At 45.1% G+C, this 22,195-nt stretch overlaps 1 protein-coding gene across 1 annotated transcript in view; it reads right to left on the reverse strand.

Moving 5' to 3' along the window:
- Med27 (mediator complex subunit 27) overlaps nt 1–22,195 on the reverse strand; it is a 179,386-nt gene that overhangs the window by 95,233 nt on the left and 61,958 nt on the right. Inside the window, exon 3 of the mRNA XM_028883306.2 lies at nt 17,794–17,924. Coding sequence (XP_028739139.1) covers nt 17,794–17,924 — 131 coding nt within the window. The remainder of the gene's footprint in view (nt 1–17,793; nt 17,925–22,195) is intronic.

The following is a 22,195-nucleotide window of genomic DNA, read 5'->3' on the forward strand; positions in this document are numbered from 1 at the left end:
CTGCTCAGTGAGGAAGCATAGACAGGCAGGACCCAGCTCGCTGTAAGGCGGCTCCAGGTTCAGGAACTTCATCCTAAGCAGGTCCTGTCTAGGCAAATCACAGCCTCCCCAAATACCATGCCCGAAAGTGCCAGAAAGCAAGTATCTTTCTGATGCTAGGGAGTCAGCCTTTTAGGTATTTCAAAGGCATTCTTATTTTCTTGTGGATTTACTCAATTTTCTACTTCCTCTTGCTTTCCATTTATATTGTCCCAACTGTCAGGAGGACAATATTTTGACACAATAGCAAACAATTAAAATGCTCTGAGCAGTCATGACGAATTATGCATGAAATTGGGTCTCTCCCTGCTGGATTGGGTGTAAGGAAACCTCATTAATCTGGATCCCACTGAGGCAGTGGAAAGCAGTCCAGTGGGAACTAGGATGCTGGGGGTTATATTATGCCTGGTTACCAGGCACCATGTAGGTGACAGACAGTTCTCCTGCCAGATCTCAGAGTTCTCAGTTACACAAGAACACACTGGAGGGGCCTGAAGCCAAAAGCTGAGGAGGACAGAGGCCATGCCCATGAAGACCTAGGCTGGGCTTGGGATTTGGGGGGTGTAAGTTTTAAAGCTAAGTTAGGAGGAGCAAGCATGGTCTCTCACACCTATAAACCAGAACTCAGGAGGGTAAAGCAGGAAGACTGCCATGAGTTTGAGTCTAGCCTGGGCTACTGCCTCAAAAAACCAAAACAACAACAACAACAAAAATGTGGCTGGAAAATTATTTCTGTAAAGACAACAATCAAAAGGTAAAATAAAATCACATTAAGAATGTTGGGCATGGTTATGGGCTGTAAGGCGGCTTCAGGTTCAGGAACTTCATCCTAAGCAGGTCCTGTCTAGGCAAATCACAGCCTCCCCAAATACCATGCCCAAAAGTGCCAGAGAGCAAGTATCTTTCTGATGCTAGGGAGTCAGCCTTTTAGGTATTTCAAAGGCATTCTTATTTTCTTGTGGATTTACTCAATTTTCTACTTCCCATAATCCCAATACACAGGAGACTAAGGCAGGAGTTCAAGGCCAACCTGGGCTATATAGTGAGTTTAAAGTCAGCCTGGGATACACAGGGAGATCCTATCTCCAAAAAGAGGGTAGGGGAAAAAAGCCAAATTACGAGCCTCTTTTGTTTTTCTTTTAAAATTCTTTAACATTGTGACTATCCCTTTTAATTTTAGAATATAATGTAAGTATAGGGAAAGAGTCTTTACCAGCTACTTTTCCACCTAAGAATAATTAATACATCAAGGACACCTATACACTAAAGAAGCCATTCACTGTATATGCTCTGAACGTACTCAGGTGTGTTAGGAAAATAGCCATCATCTCACCAAAAGTTTACAATGTGAGTGATGGTGCCAGGGATGAGAGCTGTACAACCGAGGCTGATGAAGGTTGAAAACGCAGATATTCAGGGAGTGCTGAGTCTGCATATGGAGACTGAGCTTGCTCTTAGATTGCCTCAAGGCAAAGGAAGGGGTCTGGGTCACCACTGTACCTGGAACCTCCCTCTCAGGAACGCAGCAGGCCCTGTTGCTGATCAACTGGATATTGTTGCTCTATAGGTAAGATACACATAACATGGAATTTACCATTTAACCATCTTTTAAAAATGCTTTAAAACGCCCCCATAGAACCATGACCACTTTTTAAAATGTGCAGTTCCATGGTGCTAGGTCCACTCACACTGCTGTGAGCCTTGCTATGTTTTTAGCTCTCTGCTATGGAAATGCCCAAACATTCCCACAGGAAGGAGAAGTCATAATCGACTGCTGTCAGGAGTGCTGGCAATTACACACCTATCTTGACATCCTGCTTCATTGCTCCTTCCTGCTGCATAAATGCTCTTTAACTAAACTGCAAAGAACAATGCAAATCCCAGACACTGTGACCAAGCTTCCATGACCTATTTCAGCAAGACACAGTGGTCCTCATAGCTGTCAACAGTAACTATGTTAACAGGGCCTTGCATAGACACTGTGCAACTAACTGCCTGAAGAGCTTGCCACCAAGAAATCCTGAATTCAGCCACCAGCCTCGACAGCCACCTTCACACACTGGTCTGCTTGCCATCTTTCCAACCTACAGAGAACAAGCCCTACCTCTGATCTTCCTCAGCTGTCCCTCCCAGCTCCCCCCCCCCACTTCCTCCCCACACCCTTTTTACAGGGAGTCTGCCTCCTCTGAAGTCCGATTCCAATCTGGTCTGAAAGGGGTCAGAGCTCTTAACAAAGTTTTCTCTGCCCGTGTGAAGGCCATAGAGACTCCACAATAAAACAACCACAGAACATCTCCAGCTATGCAGTAATGCTCAGAAGGGAACCTGATGGGACCATCCTGCAGCTGATTTGCATGGAAGGCTCTACCTGGATTTATTTCTTCTTTGATCTTCCCTGAGAGTTGTGGCCTGGCTCCTGAGAGTGTGTGTGTTGCTTGTGTGACCTCCATAACAGCAGGGAGGTCGCCTTGCCATCACTTCACAGCACACAGCAGGCTCACAAGTTTGCTGAGCATCCTCTAAGTTTTCTAAAGGGAGACAGAGGTCAAAACTGCCGCCTGTCCTTTCAGATCTATGCTGTATCCTATAGCGCACTTGGCCATCAATTTCCGTGTCACCTACAAGAGGCCAGCATCTTCACCCTTGACTCCATGCACTGTGCCCTGAAAGCCTGCCTTGCCTAGGAAATGCAGGTACTGTCCAGGCCTAGAGTTTCTATTAACGCAGCAGAGCTGGCCGCCGACCCTCTCCCAGGACCTCAGCTCACAATACTCTCACGACAGACAGTCTATACAAATCACCAGGAATTGATATTCCCTTACCTGCATCTGAAAACAATCTCTCGTCCTTCAATTGGATTATAAGTTCTTCATAGTCAAGGGCACATAACTCTGTGCACTAATCAGACATGGGTGGGAAATCCATAAACAGTTGTGGTCAATTCATTAATCAGTGTAATTGGCATTACAGCCGCAGGGTACAATGGGAAACCTGAGTGTGTGCTACATCACAAAGCAAAGCCTTACCTAGCTTTCCAGTCATAGCCCAGAACACAGCAAAAGGAGCCTGTTTTCCCTTCCAAGACAACTTTTGACAGTTTCTCCTAACTGCTGCTTGTACCCAAATATCTTGGAGGCAGCCATACAAAACAACAGACGCTTGCTAAGTTAAAGTACAGCTGTGTTCCAAAAATGCAGGTGCCACCAGAGACCCAAGCCTGCACCTGTTGAGGGAGACTTACCCTCAGCCACCACCATTCAGAAGTGACATTTTACAGCAGAGCTGTTCCTTCCATATCCCTGGACCCCTTAAGAGTCTGGGCAGAAGCATTGCCGATTGCATTGGCTGCTGCGGAGATTCAAAAGGGACTTATTTCCAACTGACTGTCAGAAACAAGAAACACACCTCTAGGCAGGCTTCCCACCCACACTGTGGGAAGACTTGAGTTAAACTCCAGGGTGACAGGTGAGTCTTCACGTGATTCTGTAAATGATCTGTCCTTAAAACAGCTATCTCATCTCACAAGGTATTACACATAACACATGAATCAATAATTTTCAAAAATTAAGACCTAATAACATGTACTTTGAATAAAACTATATAAAGTAGGATTTAATTTCCTCTGAAGCCTCAGGATGGAGCACATAGATTTCTCAGTGTTGTGATTCATTAGTTATAAGCAACCACGGCATTTATTCCAACTATCTGTTAGGAGAGCTTTTATAAGTTCATCTAGTGACTATTGTAACGACATTGCTCTTAATTGCATTTTTTGGGAGGAAAACTGTACTCTGCATACACTGAGTAAACACCTATGTAGGGAGAAGACATAGCTTGACTGACCCGAATGTGCATGGAGGAGACAAAACAGTCTTGTTACTGTCCACACCAGCAGGTGTCTTTCTACAGGTTGTGGATGTGGGAAGCACATGTGTATAGATAAGGACTGAAGTTCTGAAAAATTCTAATGAACATTTCAACCCACAGTATATCTCTTTCGGTGCCTGCTTTAAAAGGGGAATGCACTATTAAGACTAAAGAAAGCCACTAGAGCCTGGCTCTACCACGACCCTTCCTCACAGCTCCCTGCTGAAATCCTGAGACACTTAGTACCTACAAAACTCATTTGGGATATACTACTGCCACCATATATAATAGTTGCATGACATATGAATAGCTAACATGTAGTGATTGCCATTTGGAACATGATATGAGCTATGCTTCCATTATTGTTATCCTGTTTGACAAAGGAGAAGACTAAGGTAAGCAATTTCAAAGAGGTGGGGGAACATGGCCCGCAGATAAATGGGAACCCCAGGTTCAGACTCACAGTCTATCCAGAAGCCATGCAGTCTGGGCCTATCCTTCCTCATTTTCATCCAGCACATATCCTAAGTCCTAAGGACAAGGCTTCTCTCTATTCCTAGAGTCTGACCTAAATCCACCGATAAACAGCAGTTTCCTGAGTTGCTTTTTGTGGCCATCTCATTCCTTGGGCTCTAAGGTTATAAATCTAGACTCATTTGTAGCACAGAAGTATCTGTCCATCCTGGCCGATAAAGTACTGCTTTTGCCAAAAAGCGGTGTTGCACCAGGCAAAGCTCCACGGCCACCATGCACGCTGAAGCATAAAGCTCTGCAACTGAGGGAACCCTTCCACCCACAACGATACAACGGAAGCCATGGCTTGGGGCTAGGTTCACAGGCAGCTCTCCAGCAGTGAGGACATTACCTCCAGAACAGCAAAGCAAAGCAGAGGAAGGTTCAGAGACCATGCAAACTCCCGAGGAAAGACAGATGTAAATGTGTTCTACAGCCTAGCTTTGTCTGCCTTTGCTCGTGTCCTACCCAAGAGAAGATGGGGGTGGTGGTGACGAAGTGTCAGCAGTGCTACTCTGATAAAACCTCAGGAACTCAGGAAAGTTCTCTGTGGTCCAGAGTTTCCCTAACACAGGATGAGGAGGGGAAGAGATGCCTCCTGGCTCTTCCAGTCTAGGTTTCATGGTACCCCAAATATGCTTCCTCAACAATACAGAAGTTCCTTTAGGGTGAGGACAGTTCTGTGTAGTGTCTGCATGTCTGCTGAACAAACTGCATTGAATTAATTGGTCATATGGGACCTCTAAATTCTAAGTGCTCCTTTGTTAAAAATAAAAATCTGCCAAAAACCTAGTTATTTTGTGAAAACCCATTTCAGCCCACATGTGATGTGGAAAAGTCGGGTTTGTGCACGGCCTATGGGGGGTAAGATCCACTTTAACCGACAGGAAGAGAGAGGAGGAGGGAGGAAAAACTTGGTAACTTCGATTTATTTAATGTATTACATAATTTCATTGTTATATCTTTTTCCCAGCATACCCAAGTCTAACCCCCTTCCCCGCTCCAAATCAACTATTTTGTTATGTGTCAAATGGGGAGAAGAGCTTTCTAGTGCCACGGTGTTTGGAAACCATGCTCAGTCTTGCTAAGAATGAAGTAATGTTACTGTAAGCCTGTGAGAGAATTAGGGTTATTTTCTTTAGAGCACCATGATGCCCTGCCATTCTCTCTGAGGACAAGAAGTCCTCAGATCTACCCACCACTGGGGGAGCTGGAAAAACTGCAATGGAGAAAGTCCCTAGAGCCAGGAGTCATAGCCCTGACTCCTCTGGGAAAGAGACCTGGGGACGTTCCTGTCACTCAAGGAGTCTCTCTGCAGACTGGGGACAAAGGAAAATCTGGGGGCAGCCTGTACTATGACAATGTATCCTCCATAGTTCAAGATTAAGCTGTTTTTTATTTGATCTGAGTCCCAAGTCTAGTTACAGAAGGTTAAGAATGAGGTCACTGGGCAACAGGATGAAAGATAGATGAGCAAGGGGGTATCTGCATAGCCGGCCTTCCTCTGGTCACAGGGAAGTTTACTTGCCCCCCTACAATATCCAGCACCCGGCACCCAGCATCCAGCATGATCATCAACATCAGGTTTGATTTTCTGAATCATAAAAGTGGACACAAAGTAGAGCTTAGTGCAAATAAGTAAGAATAATGTAACTTTAAACCAGGCATAGTGGCCCTCATAATCCCAGTGCTCTGGAGGCAGAGGCAGGAGGTTCATCACAAATCTGAGGCCAGCTTGATCTATATAGTGAGTTCTAGACCAGCAAGGGCTACATAGCAAGATTCAATAAACAAACAAAATTAAAGCAAACCAAAGGAATGGCAAGAATGGCATGGATTTAGACATCAGTGGTTCAAAGATTAATAAGTATTCACTTACACTTACACTTACACACACACACACACACACACACACACACACACACACACTCAAACCAAACTTGCTAGAAGTCTGTCGCCACCAACAGTCACTCCAGACCACAGTTATCACACCCATACAGGAAGATGTCAAGAGCCCAAAGCTAAGAAACAGAAAACACACATGCAAAACTATGTGTTTAGAGCCCTGTACATTTTGGGTTTCCATCTGTTTTCTCTGAAATTCCCATGACAGCTGAGGGGATGATGAGCACAGAGTAGGGCCCTCAGCAGATAAACAACCAGAGAACTTCAATTAATAGTGTTTATGGTAGCCCTGTGTTAAAGCCTCTTTGAAACTTTCAAAGGAAATGCTGGCCTGCCTTTCGACCAGCCCTAACAAAAGGACTGACCCTTGCCTACACTTCACCAAGGAAGATACCTGGGTGTTCAGTCAGCATCACTAGTCATCAAGGAAATGCCTGTTGGAGCCACAGGGAGACCCCACTGCCCACCTACTCACACATCTGCTGCTATCAGCCACATGGAGCACAGGTGAGGGTGTGGAGCACCACACTCTCAAAACCTGCTGCTCGGGATGTGAAGCCATACAACTTTGGAAAACAGTTCATAGATTTCTTTACATCGACCATGTGACCAAGATACGGTAATTTAAAGTCCTTATACAGGAAAAATGGAAGCACACGTCTACACAAAGACATGTTGCAGCCAAGCAACCCAAACGTCATCATAGACAAAGGGACAAATTGTGGAATATTCAGTGGAATACTATACAGCAGCAAAAAGAAATAACCTATACATGCAACAATAAGGCTAAATCTCAATGGTAATGCCAAGTAATAAAGACAGATTTTTAAAATGAGGGTATATGTTATATGACTTCATCCACATCAAGTTCTAGAAAATATAAACTAATGTACAGAAAAAATGATAAAGGGGCATGGGGTAATATTTGAGGTGGGAAACAATGTTCACTTTCTTAGTTATTGCAAGATGGTACTTATACATGTTTGTACATATCTCACAATTTAAATATGTATGATTTAACCATAAGATAAAGCTATTAAATAATGGCTGTAAAGAAAAAATACACATCAGATCTAAAATAAACTAAATTGTCACATGTATACAAATACACACACACACACACATATATATACACAAAACTTAAAAAATCTTAATTGTGTATTTGTGATTTTTCATAAATACATTAATTCTCAAGTACCCATAGGGCAGTTCAGCATGCCTAGTTGCTTAGACATGAACATCATAGAAAATGGGATCGTGAAGAATGAAAATGGAGCCTCCAGCCTTTCTGCAGTCATAAGCTAAAGTGAATGAAGCAGGTGATCAGTGTTGATGCTGGAAGTCGAGTATATGGTGATGTGAGGCTCCATGTTCCCCTGAGTTGAACCCAGCAGCCCCATCCATTGCCTCAGTGAGCTCTGCAAACTTTTTCCCCACAGTGAAGAGAGGCTCTGACAGTTTTTCCAGGGGTATCATCCCTGGAGAACTCCTTACATCTCAGTGGAGTTGGCTCTCTAAATCTCAGGTATCAGCAGGAATCCTGAGAGCTGTTAACACTGGGATGTCTGGTCTCTCTCCCAAGCATCCCATGTGGGTCCAATGGGCAACTGTGGCTACCTCTGGCTGGCTGGGCCGCTTTGCTTGGGAGCCTGTTCTGCACCAATCCAGCTGTCTGAGTGCCCACTCCCCCTGCTTCTATATTCAACAACACATTTCCACTGTCTTCCCATGCCCCCAGATTGAAGGAAAATAACCAATCCTTACCACACTAGACCCAGCTGGAGAGATTTATGCCCCAGCAAGATAGAAGTCAATATGACAGGGGCAGCAAACAGTGCTTCCTGGTTTTACTGCTGAGAAGTCCTGTGTGTCCCTCTACCAGCAGTGAGTGCGGGGCTGACTGGTGGGTACCACAAGTCCATTCTACCCTAAGCGACTCCAGCCAAGGTACAGCCACTTCCTCCTCAGACCCAGGCTCACAGCAGTCACTGTACCTGTGAGCTTCTGTACTCTTCAGTAGAAGTGAACAGAAAACCTGGCTCACTATTTCTTCATCACCTATATGCTATGTGAAGACTTTGGGGACTGAAGCCTGTGGCTTACTAATGGCCAATGTGCCAGAGAGAAACACACCAGGAGATCACAGGAATTACTTTTCAGCTCAGGCAGAACAGAAGGATTTCAGAGTCTCACTTGCACCCAGCTTTAGTTGGGAACCCTATGGTGTGAAAAGCTAATAATCCCAGGCTCCAGCTCTTCGTTATGCAAAAGAATTAAACAAATACTCTTTACTTTCAATTACTTTATCATATCTGCTGTTTGGAAGACTGTACTATGCAAAATCCAACATATAATGAAGCCGTAGCTTTGTTTACTGTGATCCAAACTTGATACAATGCTTTAAAATAAATGTTTTTAGAAATTAAAATAAAAAAGAAGGACCAGCACCTATCCGATGAGCCTTGGGGAACCACCCATTCTTTTCTTCCTTTGCCCTGTAATGGCCAGTGATGTAATAGCCACAGCAGACAGCTGTCTTCCTGGATAAAATCACCTTGTAAAGGAGAAATGCAATTAGAGGACACAATGAAATATCATTTTAAACTGATTCTGCAGGCTGCCACGTTCCACTCAGGGCTTAATGGCTAGGTTCTTTATTACTGTTTTCTAGTCTATCCGACTGCTCCGTGATTCAGTATCTACAGAAGACACTAAGTTTCTCAGTTCTCTGTGTTACATGTGGTCTGAGACAAATACATGACAGAGCCAGTCACTGAGGGCTGCAGGTGTCTATGGGGTTGACAGGGCAGGATGTGACAAACCTGTCACCATAACTCTGCTCTCCCTTGCCGCCCCTTTGCTTGGCTTGTACACTTCTCTAGATTTTGCCTAACAAGGCACTGCTGGCAGCCCCGGTCTGCTTCTCCAGACAGGGTTTTGTCGTTGTTGTGGGACACAACCTTTTATCATAAAATTTTCAGATATAGTATCCCCCATTACTCATGACTTTGCTGTCTGCTCTTTTAGGTACCAGCAGTCAACCACAGTCTGAACCATCAGATAAACCATTTAGCATCCCAGAACTTGCATTCCAAGAACCCTTATTCAACTTATGCCAACAGCCTGGACTTGCCAAAGAAGCTGGAAAGGGCTCCCTGTAAGCGAAAAAGCAAAGTTTAAAACTTGATTTTCAAAAATAAAAATAAAAAGATGCCAAGAACCCTAAGATCCGTGGCAAGAAGATCCTCTGTCTGTGAAACTGTGGAGAACATGTGGATTAGTCTTCATCACACGTGGGCTCTTATGGAAAACGTTCTTGTACTCCTGAGATTCAGTACTTGGGAGTTTCTGTTATCTGTGAACACGTTCTGTAGATAAGGGGCATGAATGTACATATAAACGCAGTCAAAAGTGAAGTGAGCCTGACGGCCCTGCAGCACCATCCACAGCAAGAGGGTCTCATGACCCCACTCCAACAGCAGCAGTATGCCGGCCACAATACTTGGCAACACGATGCTAGTATATTTAAAGTAAATGTGGCCCATCCATCACTCTGCCCAAGATCTGTGAGCACCTAATGCTGCGCATGCCTTGAGAGGAATGCTTCATCTCTCCCTCTGTTTACAAGAAGTCCTTTCTGTGCCGTGATGTTCCTGGCCTGGCTGTCCACATACCTAGCCTGCTCTGAGTGAAAAGGAGACATGAGTGCATAGAAAATGGGAGGCTGAGGTGGGGATCAAAGGTCCAGGTGGAGGCTGGATGGGAATGGGGTTGGGGACATCGGCACCCTGTCACAGGGAATACCTCTGAGTACAGGAGACCAGAACCCCCTGGATGAAACAGAGAGCAAAGTTCTGCCATATGCCTCAAGTATTACAGTCACGACAAGCTACAGATTTTGGTCTGTGGCTATTAGCTGAACAGAACACAGTTCTCTCAAGGGAAGAGAAGAGGCTTTTACAACATATATGCTAATGAATCGCAACGATATAGAGCATTTAAAACAAAATGTCCCTATATTTATTCTCCATGGACAGATTTTTGCATTAATATTTATGAGGGATTCCTCGTTTATTTCTCCCAGAGACTTTTCTCCTGCCCAAAGAGAGGGGATACAAGATAAGTAACACGAACCAATTATCTTTTAAACAGCTACAAAGGACTAGCTTATTCATCTGCAACCTGCCACTTGATTCATCTTCCTAATATAGCACTTTCCACACACTGGGCCTGGGCGCCAGCCCCGGGGTCCTGCTCTTCCACAGCATGCTAAGGCTGGCTTTTGGGCCCTGTCCTCTGGGAAAGGCTCCAGGCCCACCTCTGCATCTGCCCCTGACCATCCCCTCTATCTGTCTAAGTAGCACTTGGTTCCTGGAGACTTAAACATCCAGTACTTGCAGGTACAGTTCCCTATGAGTCCCGGGTACTGTGAACACATCTAAAATGTGTCTGGAGGTGTTCTTGGGAAGCTAGAAGATGACTCAGTGGTTCAAGCAGCTACCACATAAGCATGAGGACCCGAGGTTGATCCCTAGTGCCTATAAAAAGCTAGGCATGGCATTGCCTATTTATAATCACACCACTGGGGAGAAAGAGACAGGAGAATGCCAAGAGCTAACTGACCAGCCACCCTAGAAGAATCATGAGCACTCAGGTCCTTGTAAAAGATCCTGACTCACAAAAAAAAAAAAAAAAAAAAAAAAAAAAAAAGCAAGGTGAACACTAGGTGGACAGCTCCTGAGGAACAATACCAGAGGTTGAACTCTGCTCTCCACAGGCGCAGGCACACACACACACACACACACACACACACACACACACACACACACACACACACACGGGGCAGTGGGGACGGGGGTGTCTCAGCCTTATCAGCCAGGAAAACCACATATCAGTGCTTGAGATACTCTGGTACCTGGATGACGTGCTATGGAGAAGCCTGGGCTTGAAGCCTTGCTGAGTGAGAACTAAGGAAGCATTCCTTCTACACAGGAACCATATCACACTTTTTTCCCATTAGACTCGGACTCTTCCCTCCTCTAACTGCCAATAACATGAGCACATAAGCGTAACAATGGTTATGGGCTGTCTCTTCTCAAACAGAGACACTAAAGAGCAGTGAGGACAGAGTCAGAAGGAAGTCTATTCCACACCCTTGGCCTCAAAATGTTGTCCAAGTCTATTTCAAAACCAGTGGGAAACAAGCAGGTACAAACAGCAGCAAAAACAGGGAGTGAAATGATGTCTGTGATGTTAGGCTTTCACAAGCCAGTGAGCAAGGCTGGGTGGAGAAAGGCTCGAGGCTTGCCCTAGCCCCTGCCTGGGAGGCTGAGTGTCTAGAATGGCCTCCAAAAGCTCTGGAGACCAGATGGGGCTCTGCAGGAGATTCCTTTCTGGCCTGGGTTGAGGTGGCCCTTCAGCTACAGTTATAATCATAGCTGGCTACAGCAGAGTTCCTACCAATATCCTCACTTTTGTGTGCTCACTGGCTAAAAGGAACAGACTGGAATCTACTGTGTCCACAAGAGAGGGCAGCAGTGGGCTGCAGGGTTTGAGGTTCCTGTAAAAGGCAACTCTGGCTATCTCAAACGCCACTCCTCCCACTCAGGACATGAAAGCTCCGTCTGTCTGATGCCTTTGGGGTTTTCTTAGCGGGTGCTGGAGACTGAGCTCAGCTCCCCTGCTGTACAGCAGCACTCCCCAGCCCGTGTGAACTGTTTCGGAGGGAGGCTGGTGCTCCTATCCAGTCTTGGAGGAGAAAGGCACAAGTCCCGAGTCGGAAGCTCAGGCGTGACGTGTGTTAATAACCGAGCTCAGCGGCAACAGTTATTGGAAACTGATCTCCTCCTTATTAATATGGTCCCGCAATGGAGAGAAAAGATTTCTCCATGTTCTAGAATGCAAACAATGTTTTAATCTTTAATTATATTCTCAATTTCAGCTCTTCTGGAGAACTGCAGCCACCTAGGCCTAGGATTATTTCTTTATTACACAGCCTCTCTGTGGTATTTAATGAATATTGTTACTTAATGCTCGCCAATGGGGGAAAGAAGGACTTCGTAGATTTCCACCCAAGTTTTGAAGACTTTTCCCCAAACTCAGCAAACTTTCATCTGCATGCCTCTCTCCTCTGTGGGACATCAGTACAGGCCACACACTCTCTCTGCTACATCCCAGCTCAGGCCGAGCCTGCTGCATGCTGGGAAAGCCTCCCTGACAGAGGGACTGAGCCAGCATCTACTGGCTGAGGCTTTGCTCAGGTCAAGCTGAACTCAGCTCCAATGAAAGGAGATATAGAGTTCTACTCAAGCTCCTGTCACCAGCAAGGCCAATGGACTTAATATAAATTACTCACCACATAACCACAGTCTGCCCTCAACAAAATAGTCTCAGTAGTGTGAAAAAAGAAGTCCAAAACACCACCACTACAAGGATGGAAGCTCATGGTCACCAGAGCAGACTTTCCGGTAGAGCTGCACAATGTTGGATCTCATGCCCGCTGAGGGGGACAAAGACGGAAAACCAAACCAAGCCTGTTTTTAAAAGGTCCTAAAATCAGAGAACGTGGCAACAGACAGCAAGCCATGGAACAGCCTTCTCACACAAGCACTGTGCTGCTGGTGATACATCAGTGACATATGGATCCAAACTAGCATCCCAGGTTAACAGAGAAGTATACTCAAAAGTGCTATCAGGAGAGAGCACATCATAGCTACTCCTGACATATTAAATACAGGTCTCCAGAACATGACTCAAAAACTAACCAAATGAGACAGCCATTCTAGAAGTTAACTTCAATCCAATGGGAGTCAAAGGCCCGGCAATGTTTCCCCAGCAACAGGGAGACAGCCTCTTTTGAGATGGACAGCACCTTCTGCCAGAGACATCACTTAGGAGGAGCACTCTGGACAGCTGCAGGGAGGGTGCTTAGCAGTTCTGTGGGAAAATTTTTATCTCTTTACAAGCTTCTTTAGGGGTTGGGGGGGGGATGAGTCTTTAATCCCAGCACTCACTCATCCTATGGAACAGAGGAGCAATCATGTCTGCAGGTGACTACTGTTCACGCCACCGCATCTGAAACACATTCTACAAGTGTCCCACATTCCTGTTTATGGTGGCTGCACAGCACAACAGGACCAGTACAGAGGGTATAAGAGGAAGCAACCCCAGAGTACCAAGAACAAATCAAAGTCCAATTCCACAAAAGTCCAACCTGGGGAACCACTGAGTTTAATGGGCTTCGGAGTATGGACGTCCCAAAGCAGCCATGCCACAGGAAAGTCTCATCTGGTATGGTGATGACTTCCGGAACACAGTTAACTTCTATAGTACACTCTAGCAACTTCATACCACGAGGTCAAATGCAATTAGGGCAGAATTACATGCAAATGGCCAGGAGGTATAGAAGAGAACCTCCAGAACCTCAGGTGTGGGGTCAGTGGCCCCATCCCCTTCTTCTGTGAGGGAATGTCAACAGCCAACAAGCCTGATCTTGAGAGGAGAGTCTCTTCCTACGATTGGAGAGCACCCTGACCGGGACCACAGATCTTGTCCATCACAGGACTTGGCACACACTCTTAGGAAGCCTGTGACTTACTTGATCCCATCTCTAGTCTCCTGAAAGCCAAGAGTACATCTCAGTCCTCCCTGGAGCTCCTGCTCAATGCACAGACTGGTCCTGAGTAAACGGACCTGACGGGACCTAGTCTTAGCCACCCTTCCCTACAGTGTCCCCACTGGCAACTGGGTGCTTTTCAATATTGTCCACACGTTCCTTGCCATATTTTCTTTCATAAAGGACAGTCTGTGCCCTCCTATTGAATGCCATTCAGACTCAGTGACTCATTTCTAATGAAGAGAATGATGGACAACAGATAATCTGAGGCTAAGTTGGAAAAGGACAACCTCCTCCTGGCTCAGCCTCTTAGATGGCTGATTTTGGAGAAGCCAGTACCATACCCAAGGACACTCGAGAAGCCTGTGATACAGGAAACAAATACAACCTCCTGTCACCAGCCAACACTAGCTTGCCTGCAGCTGGACTCTCTCCCAATGTTCTAATGAGACACCAACCAAGGCCACAGTCAGAGGGATCAGCTGGGGTCAATGAGTGGCCTTGGTGGAACAGTTCCTGACCTCAGCTGAGCCCTTAATGACTATGACCCTAGCCGGTGTCCCAGTAGAACATACTGGAAGACTGAGTCAGATCTACCCAGACAAGCCACTCTCAGAACCCTGACCTAGGATGACAGGATAGAGAATGCCTCTTATTGTTAACAATAACACTATATCCAGGAGCAATTTATCTGGTAGCAATAGGTAAACATTACATCTGAGGATGTTGGGAGTAGGGGGATAGACAGTTAATATAGCAACCTTAGTGAATCTGGGTGTTTTATAGGGAGCTCAGGAATTTTTTCTCTTTTTATTTTGTTTGTTTTTTGTTTTTTTCAAGACAGGGTTTCTCTGTGAAACAGCTCTGGCTGTCCTGGAACCAGGCTGGCATCGAACTCACAGAGATCTGCCTGTCTCTGCCTCCTGAGTGCTGGGATTAAGGGAATGCATCACTACTACCCAGCTATCCGGAATTTTCTTAATGACAAAATGAATTTACAGTGATAATGTGTTTATAATAAAAATGTTGTGATTGAGACTCTTCTGTAGGAAGGTGCAACTATTACACTATTAACATGTAGGTATGAATACTCAGACCACATCATGCTGCCTTCGCTCATCAGCTACCTTCACAATACACTATCACAGGAGAGAGGAAACTATCTCAATTTGGTCCTTTCTGGAAAGTTTTATTTGCAAAAATGATTGCATGTGTGTGCTGAAAAAGAATGTCTGGCCGGGCAGTGGTGGTACACGCCTTTAATCTCAACACTCGGGAGGCAGAGCCAGGCGGATCTCTGTGAGTTCGAGGCTAGCCTGGTCTACAGAGTGAGATCCAGGACAGGCACCAAAACTACACAGAGAAACCCTGTCTCAAAACAAAACAAAACAAAACAAACAAACAAAAAAAAAAAACCAAAAATGTCTGAACAATATCCACCAAACCTTAAAAGGGGCTTCTTGGGATAGCATAATATATCTGTTACCTTTGGTTTTTCTTTACATCTACATACACATCTATTACTTATAGCTTTTTTTTTTTTTAAAACATTCCTAACTCCAGTAGGCCGTCATCTATACTGTATCCTATTTCTACCCAACATCAAACACAATGAAGAGCTGTGTGGGAGTCTAGATATAGATCCTGCCTACGAGGCAGTAGCTCTATGAAGGGATTCCAGGAGGCTGAGAGTCCCAGAGCTCAGAGATGAGAAGGAGGAGTAGTCGATCTCCGCAGGAAATGGCTCCAGCGGATAGGAAATCATTCCACTGTTGTATTCTTAGGACGCTGTAACCACTTCTCACTTTGAAACCAAGTATTTTGAGTGATCTATTATAAATGTATGATGACAGTTGTGAATACTCTTCTCTCTTTCCCTTTGGCATCTGAACAGTGTCTGTTGATTGCCTTGGTGCTTAAAATAGCTTCTAAGTGTCCTCATAATAGCATGTCACCTGTAAACAGGTTTCAAGCCAATGCAAATTAACAAATGGTGAACAGATGGACCAAGAACTGACTTTTGTCAGGAGAGAGTTAGCAACAAACACTTTTTGGCTTCGGTCTTATGGGACCATTAGAAAGTCTTTCACTTCTTGCCAAACATCTTGCCTCAGTAGACAATCCATGCAGGGAAAATGACAGATTACAAGGCCCATCAGACTTCGGGGAGCTGCGTGCTGAGATATGCAGAGTCACCGAGTCAACGCGATGCAACAACAGAGTAACACTCTGCAAGAAGCTTTCTGCTTCTCAAGTCAGTGTCTTTTCAAAGACCACAGCACATGTATATGCATGCAGCATTCGAAAACAACTGTGGAGACTGCCGCTTGCTGGTGCTCATCTTGTCTGCAGATGCAGACTGCGAGAGGGTCAGCAGAACATGGAGACAGCTGTGGACGGATGCCGGTGACCTTCCCCAGCCCTTCTCTTTCCTTAAGTCTGTGCCATAAGCCACTGACAGTTGAATCCTTGTTTGGTCACTCTATTTAAGCAGGCCTCTCCTCCCACACTTTATTCCTATTTATTCTTTTCCCAGCATTAATTATAACTAACCAGAAACTATGGTGTTGGGGGCTATCTTGCTCGTAATTACAGCCTCAAGAACTGGAACCCTGCTTGGTACATAGTAGGCACAAGTATTTGCTAACCAGACAAAATCAGTGAGCTTTTGAGTAAAGGCGAACATGCACATATCTTGCATGCAAATGATCCTTCGAGCAGTCAATGTAAAGATGCAGCTCATAGCCAAGGACAGGAACAAAGGAGAGGGTAAAGAATGATGGCGTAGGGAACATCGGAGGTCCACACACCACACGCAGTCTCTGAGGAGTGTGCACACTGGGAGAGAACCTACCAGTGAGGCCTCTTAGCACGCAGCTTGCCAGCCAAGTTGGTAAACCAACTGAAGTAACAAATACACTGAGTAGAAAAAAAAAAAAAAAAAATTCATGCTTCCTTTTTTTTTTTTTTTTTTTTTTTTTTGCTGGTCTAGGGAAATAACTCAGTAGAAAAAGCACATTCTTAGCAGACACAGGCCTTGGGTCCAGTCCCCCTGTACACACCTGTGTTCATGTGTGCTTGCACATATACATAGAAATAGTATAAATGGCAGCATAGGATTTATATAAAGTTCAAAGATTGGCAAATTGTGGTTTTTGTTCTCAGAGGTTTTTATTTTTGTTTTGAGGTGGGAATCTTACTATATAGCCCAAGGTAGCCTTAAACAGAGATCCTCCTGCTTCAGCTTCCCACATGCTGGGACTCCCAGGCACATGCCACCATAGCAGGCTAAAATGAACTATTTGAAGAAATGGAAACAATATTCAGCACAGGGTTAAAGGCAGCTTGGGTACGGACTGGGAGCCTGGGGACTCTCCTAGGGATTTGGAATTGGTAGCTACAGGGCTGCCCATAGGAGAGGAAAAGCACCATGTGGTTTGCTTGCCTATTATCCTGCTAGTGAGGAAACACAGGTTACCAGGTGAAAACAGCAGCCAGCCCAGCTCGAACGCTACTCCAGCTTAAGCATGTCCTCTAGGCCAGGCTCACCAGAATGTACTCAGCAGGCCAGTCTCCTAGTGTTCTGCCAGCTTCAGGACTGGGCTGAGGAGACAGTAAGTTACAAGGCATCTAAAACTCCCAGCGGGAGAGTCAGACACTAGCCACGTCAACCAGGAACTGTGTCACAGCTGCCCCAGAAAAACCTTAGGCAAGTTATGCTTTCTAATCCTGCTAGAGTCCTCTTAAAAAGGAAGACACTATTTGGAAGGAAAACAAAACCTTCCTACCAACTCCAAATGAGCACAAAGCAATGTTCACCCAGGTGGAAAGCCCTCTAAAAACCCGTCACTTACTGAGGTGGTAGAACCAGAGTGGTTGGCTGGGCCTTGGGTCTCCGCTTGGCAGACACGCCCATCTGATTTGCAGAGCGCTTTAAGGACTGCTGATTCAAAAGGCCAGACGCTAGACCTGCGTGGTACTGCAGCTGCAGAGACAGGAGGAAAAGAACATTCCATAAGCGCAAACCAGCAGGCATTGAACTATCAATCCCAGGCTACTCTGTCGCTGTACACATTTTAAGTTATTTCACATACTGCTGCTAACATTCTGCGGCAAGGCATTTGTTCCTAAGGTGATAATTAAATGAAGACAAAAAGAAGCAGAGTTGTTCATCATGGCAATAATGCACCAATGAAAACTGAACACAATTCAAAGTGGCTAAAATATCAAAGGGTTTCACAGCACCACTGCGCTGATTTAGAAACAAAGCAAGTTGCGCTGTGAACCAAGAGACACTGCACTGAGTATTTCTGAATACTAGCACAACTGGGGAGGTGTGGCTGTGAAGATCACCCGGGTGATTCATGGGGTGGTCTGAAAGCCTGTGTTGTGTTACTAATAAGATCTGGACAATTTTCCCAGGGACTAAGTTAGTTCCGGGAGCTCTTGCTTGTAATGAAAACTATAAAACTGATCCTGAACTGTGGTAAGCCAGGACCTCAACTCGACCAGTCACATAGGTTCAAGTTGGAATCTTCTCAGGAGTCACTTTTCCCATTGGTGAAGGTATCAGTTTCAGGTTAAAAGCCAGCTTGGGACTCAATCTGATAACAACCTATACAAACAGACCCTGGCACTGGAGGGAATGGCAGAGGCAGTAATTTCATTTCCACTCATACGCCACCGAACAGTGAGGCAGAGAGGAAGCAGAATATATGATGTGGGCTCAGGGCCAGCATCCTTTCTTTGCTTTATTCCTGGACAAACTGCTAAGCTTGAGGTTACCTAAGAGATCATTTTACTCACTGTAGTATTTTGACTTCTCTAGGAGAGAAATGGTACTGCCTAGTTCTAACCCAAACAACTTAATCTAGAAGTCATCTTCTAACTTTTAGTTTGTGTAAAGTGCAACGCACACATTTGAAAAATACCATTTGATGAGTTTAGACCAGCAGTTCTGGGGGGGGGGAGGGGCACATGACCCATTCACAAGGGTCGCCTTTGACAATTGGAAAATACAGATATTTATATTACAATTCATAAGAGTAGCAAAATTACTGTTATGAAGTAGCAATGAAAATAATTTTATGGTGGGGGGGGTCACCATACCATGAGGAACTGTATAAAAGGGTCTCAGGAAAGGTTGAGAACCATTTTTCTCGACAAAGGCATAGATCTCTGTGACTCAAGACACAAAAAACATCCCAACACTGCAGAAAGCTCCTTGGTGCCCCAGTCAGACCTCCAGTTTTGGTCATCCCAACATCTGGATTGAAAACAGACTCTCCAGTCTCACACACTGCCAAATGAAGCACAGCTCTGTGATATGTGACGGTAACCTCCTTCTGCTTTCAGTTTAGACCCTAAGAATTGCCATCAATCTCTCCACAATAAAATTAGCCTTGACAGGTAGGTATCCCAATCCTGAACAGACATAAACATTCAGATGTGCAAATGCTAAGAATCTAGACCAAGATCATTTCTAACGAACAATATGCTTCTTCCTCTCCTCTCAAATGCAGCAAGGTCTTTCAAATATATATTTAGAATTAACTAAACATACAAATAGTAACTCATTCTGAATCAATTTCTTCCCAATTGCTTTTCCAAGGCATGGATTTTCTTTGCTGAGTCAGCTGCATTACAGCTTGTGGTAATGAAATGGTGACCACCATATATAAAGGGCTGGGCCAGGATGTAAAGGGCAATAATGCTCTGAAAAACAAATAGCCTCACCTAAGGCCACTGGGCTACACACAGAGAAAAAAACAAAGACGATTGAAATGATCTGCTCCTTGCAAGTGGCTATAAAAGAGAAACTAGCTACCCGGTGACCGAATAAGGTGGAAATGGCTGTGTTTGGAGCATCCACACTACTTCTTAACAGACACTTGATTTACCTGGTAGATCTGCTGGGGAGCCTATGGCCAGCCCCCACAGGACAAAGACAGATGGCTTTCATAATAAAACTGGAGCTCTTCTCAGGGTAGAGAGGGGCATGGTTTGGCTCTAACAACTCATCTTAGACCAATGAATTTTGCTCAGATTTGGTTTTCTCCTACAGATTCCTGAAATGGGAAATCAATGGGAGCAAGGGACAGCACAAGTTTGAAAGACAATGTTTCAAAATGTCAGCTGCTTGGGCTTCGATCTTCCCCACCAGAATCTGCAGTGAGAGCAATAAGCACGGGCCTTTCTGGAATGGAGGGAAAGACAGCTTGGCAGGCCCCTCCTGGCCTAAGGAACCCTCTCTGCCTTTGGCTCTCCATCTTCTTTGTCCATGCAAGCTCAGCTGATCCAACCCTGCTGACTCTTTTCAAGGCAGAGTCCTGCTAACTATGCAGAGTGGCAAGGGGATTCTGCCCACCTGGCATCGTTTGGATCATTTGCTCGAACAAACAAAACCCCAAACAGCAGAGTTGCACGCTGACTGCTGTCTGTCTTTCGTAGGAGTCCTGGGAAGCTTCTCCATCGTGGTGGCTCTCAGCATGCAGTGCAGCTCCACAAGCTCATGTAGGTAGAAGGACTTTCCTTCTTCCAAAACAAAACCTGCCCTTGCAAGCTGACTCATAATGATTAAGTGACATTTGTTAATCATATATAAGATCCCGGTTTCCAGGAACACGGCTCCAACTGTCAAGATCTATAAGGGGCCATTAAATATTAACTGAACCACCTTTATAATGGGCAAAAAGGTCAAAGTTAATAAAACTGACAGGCAGCTCCTGTCCAACTGGATTTATACATTATTTAAGCACCAAACACTTCATTCCACGGAACACTGTTTAGATCTGAAAAGCCTCTTGGAAAATGTCTACCCAACCTACAGTTCTGAAGCAGAAGGGGGCTCAGAGCAAATCCACATACAACATTAGGAACATATTCCGCCACAAAACGCTGCCATAAATTTTCAGTTATAGGTTTCGTAATGTTTTCCATAAAAACATATTTCAATAAGCATACTCCCTTCCAAATGTCTGTGACACGTCAAGAGCTCCATGTCAGAAAAGCCACTTGTCAAAGTTCTAATGTGATGTCTCTATGCAGGGTCATTTCTCGACTAACAAGGAGGAGCATGAACGAGGTAAGAAATGAAACAGCCTGGCCTCGTCCCTTTCACACCTACAACTGTGATGGGAGCTTATGCTCCACACAGGGTCCTCATGTACCATGGAGCTGCCAGCCCCACAGACATGCAGGCAGCTCAGTCTGTTCTCTGGGGTTGAGCTTACTTCAGCTACAGCTTCACTGTGTGTTAATTTCAGCCTTCTACCTTCTATGAATAACCTAGGATCATTCTATCAGCTCTCAACCTAAAGCCCTGTCTAATCAATGATATCTGCTAATTGTGTCTATATCTGGGAAAATTTCAACAACTCATCATTACCTGAGGAAAGACCAAGCAGAATTAGGGAAACCTTGATGGCAACTCTATAAATGCTGCTGAGGCTCATTGCCCTTGGGGGAAGCTCAGGAGAGGTCCATGAGACTGAGAGCCTGCATAAGCAGCCTCTGAAGAGACTGCTCTGGGGTTTTACTCCCAGGAGAGCCTGTGGCTGTACATCCCCACGCCCTGAGGGTACTTGACTGCAGCATAAAGGAGGTAAAGCAAGACCACCTTTCCTAATATTCATACAACAGGCTCCATGAGGAGACAGAAACACCCCTCCCCTAGAAACTACGACCCCACCCAAGTCCAACCTGAGGGCAATGTGTTTATTGGGCTTCCGAGCATATGCAATGTTTGTGACCTGAAAGCGGCTACACCTCTGAAGACTCTCACCTCAGCAGGATGATGACAGGCCTATAGCTGTAGAGGTGGACTTCCCCTTTCGAGTAACCTTCCATGCTGCATCTGCTCCCTAGATCATGAGGCCACGTGCAATCCAGGCAGAATTACATACAGTGGGCGAGAGGTGCAGGAAGGAGCAGCCGGAATCCCGGGAGAGGGTTCAATGACTCTCCCCCACCCTCTTTTTATGAGGCAATATCAATAGCCACTTGCATGTAGTCACAGTGGTTGTGATAAAATTGAAGACCTACACTCAGAGGACAGCACTGTTAGGCTTACTCGAACCTCGTCCTCTGGGTAGTCTAGGTCTCATAGAACCTTCTTTGGTCAAAGTTCTGTGGGCTTGAGTATGTTCTGAGTTACAACACATACTGAAAGGATATTGTAACAATATTCTGATGGCTTCTACCTTCTCCAAAATAAGGAAAATGTTTCGCAATGGACCAAAAATGCGAAGGATATAC

This window comes from Peromyscus leucopus, chromosome 4, assembly GCF_004664715.2.
Source record: "Peromyscus leucopus breed LL Stock chromosome 4, UCI_PerLeu_2.1, whole genome shotgun sequence".
NCBI lineage: Eukaryota > Metazoa > Chordata > Mammalia > Rodentia > Cricetidae > Peromyscus > Peromyscus leucopus.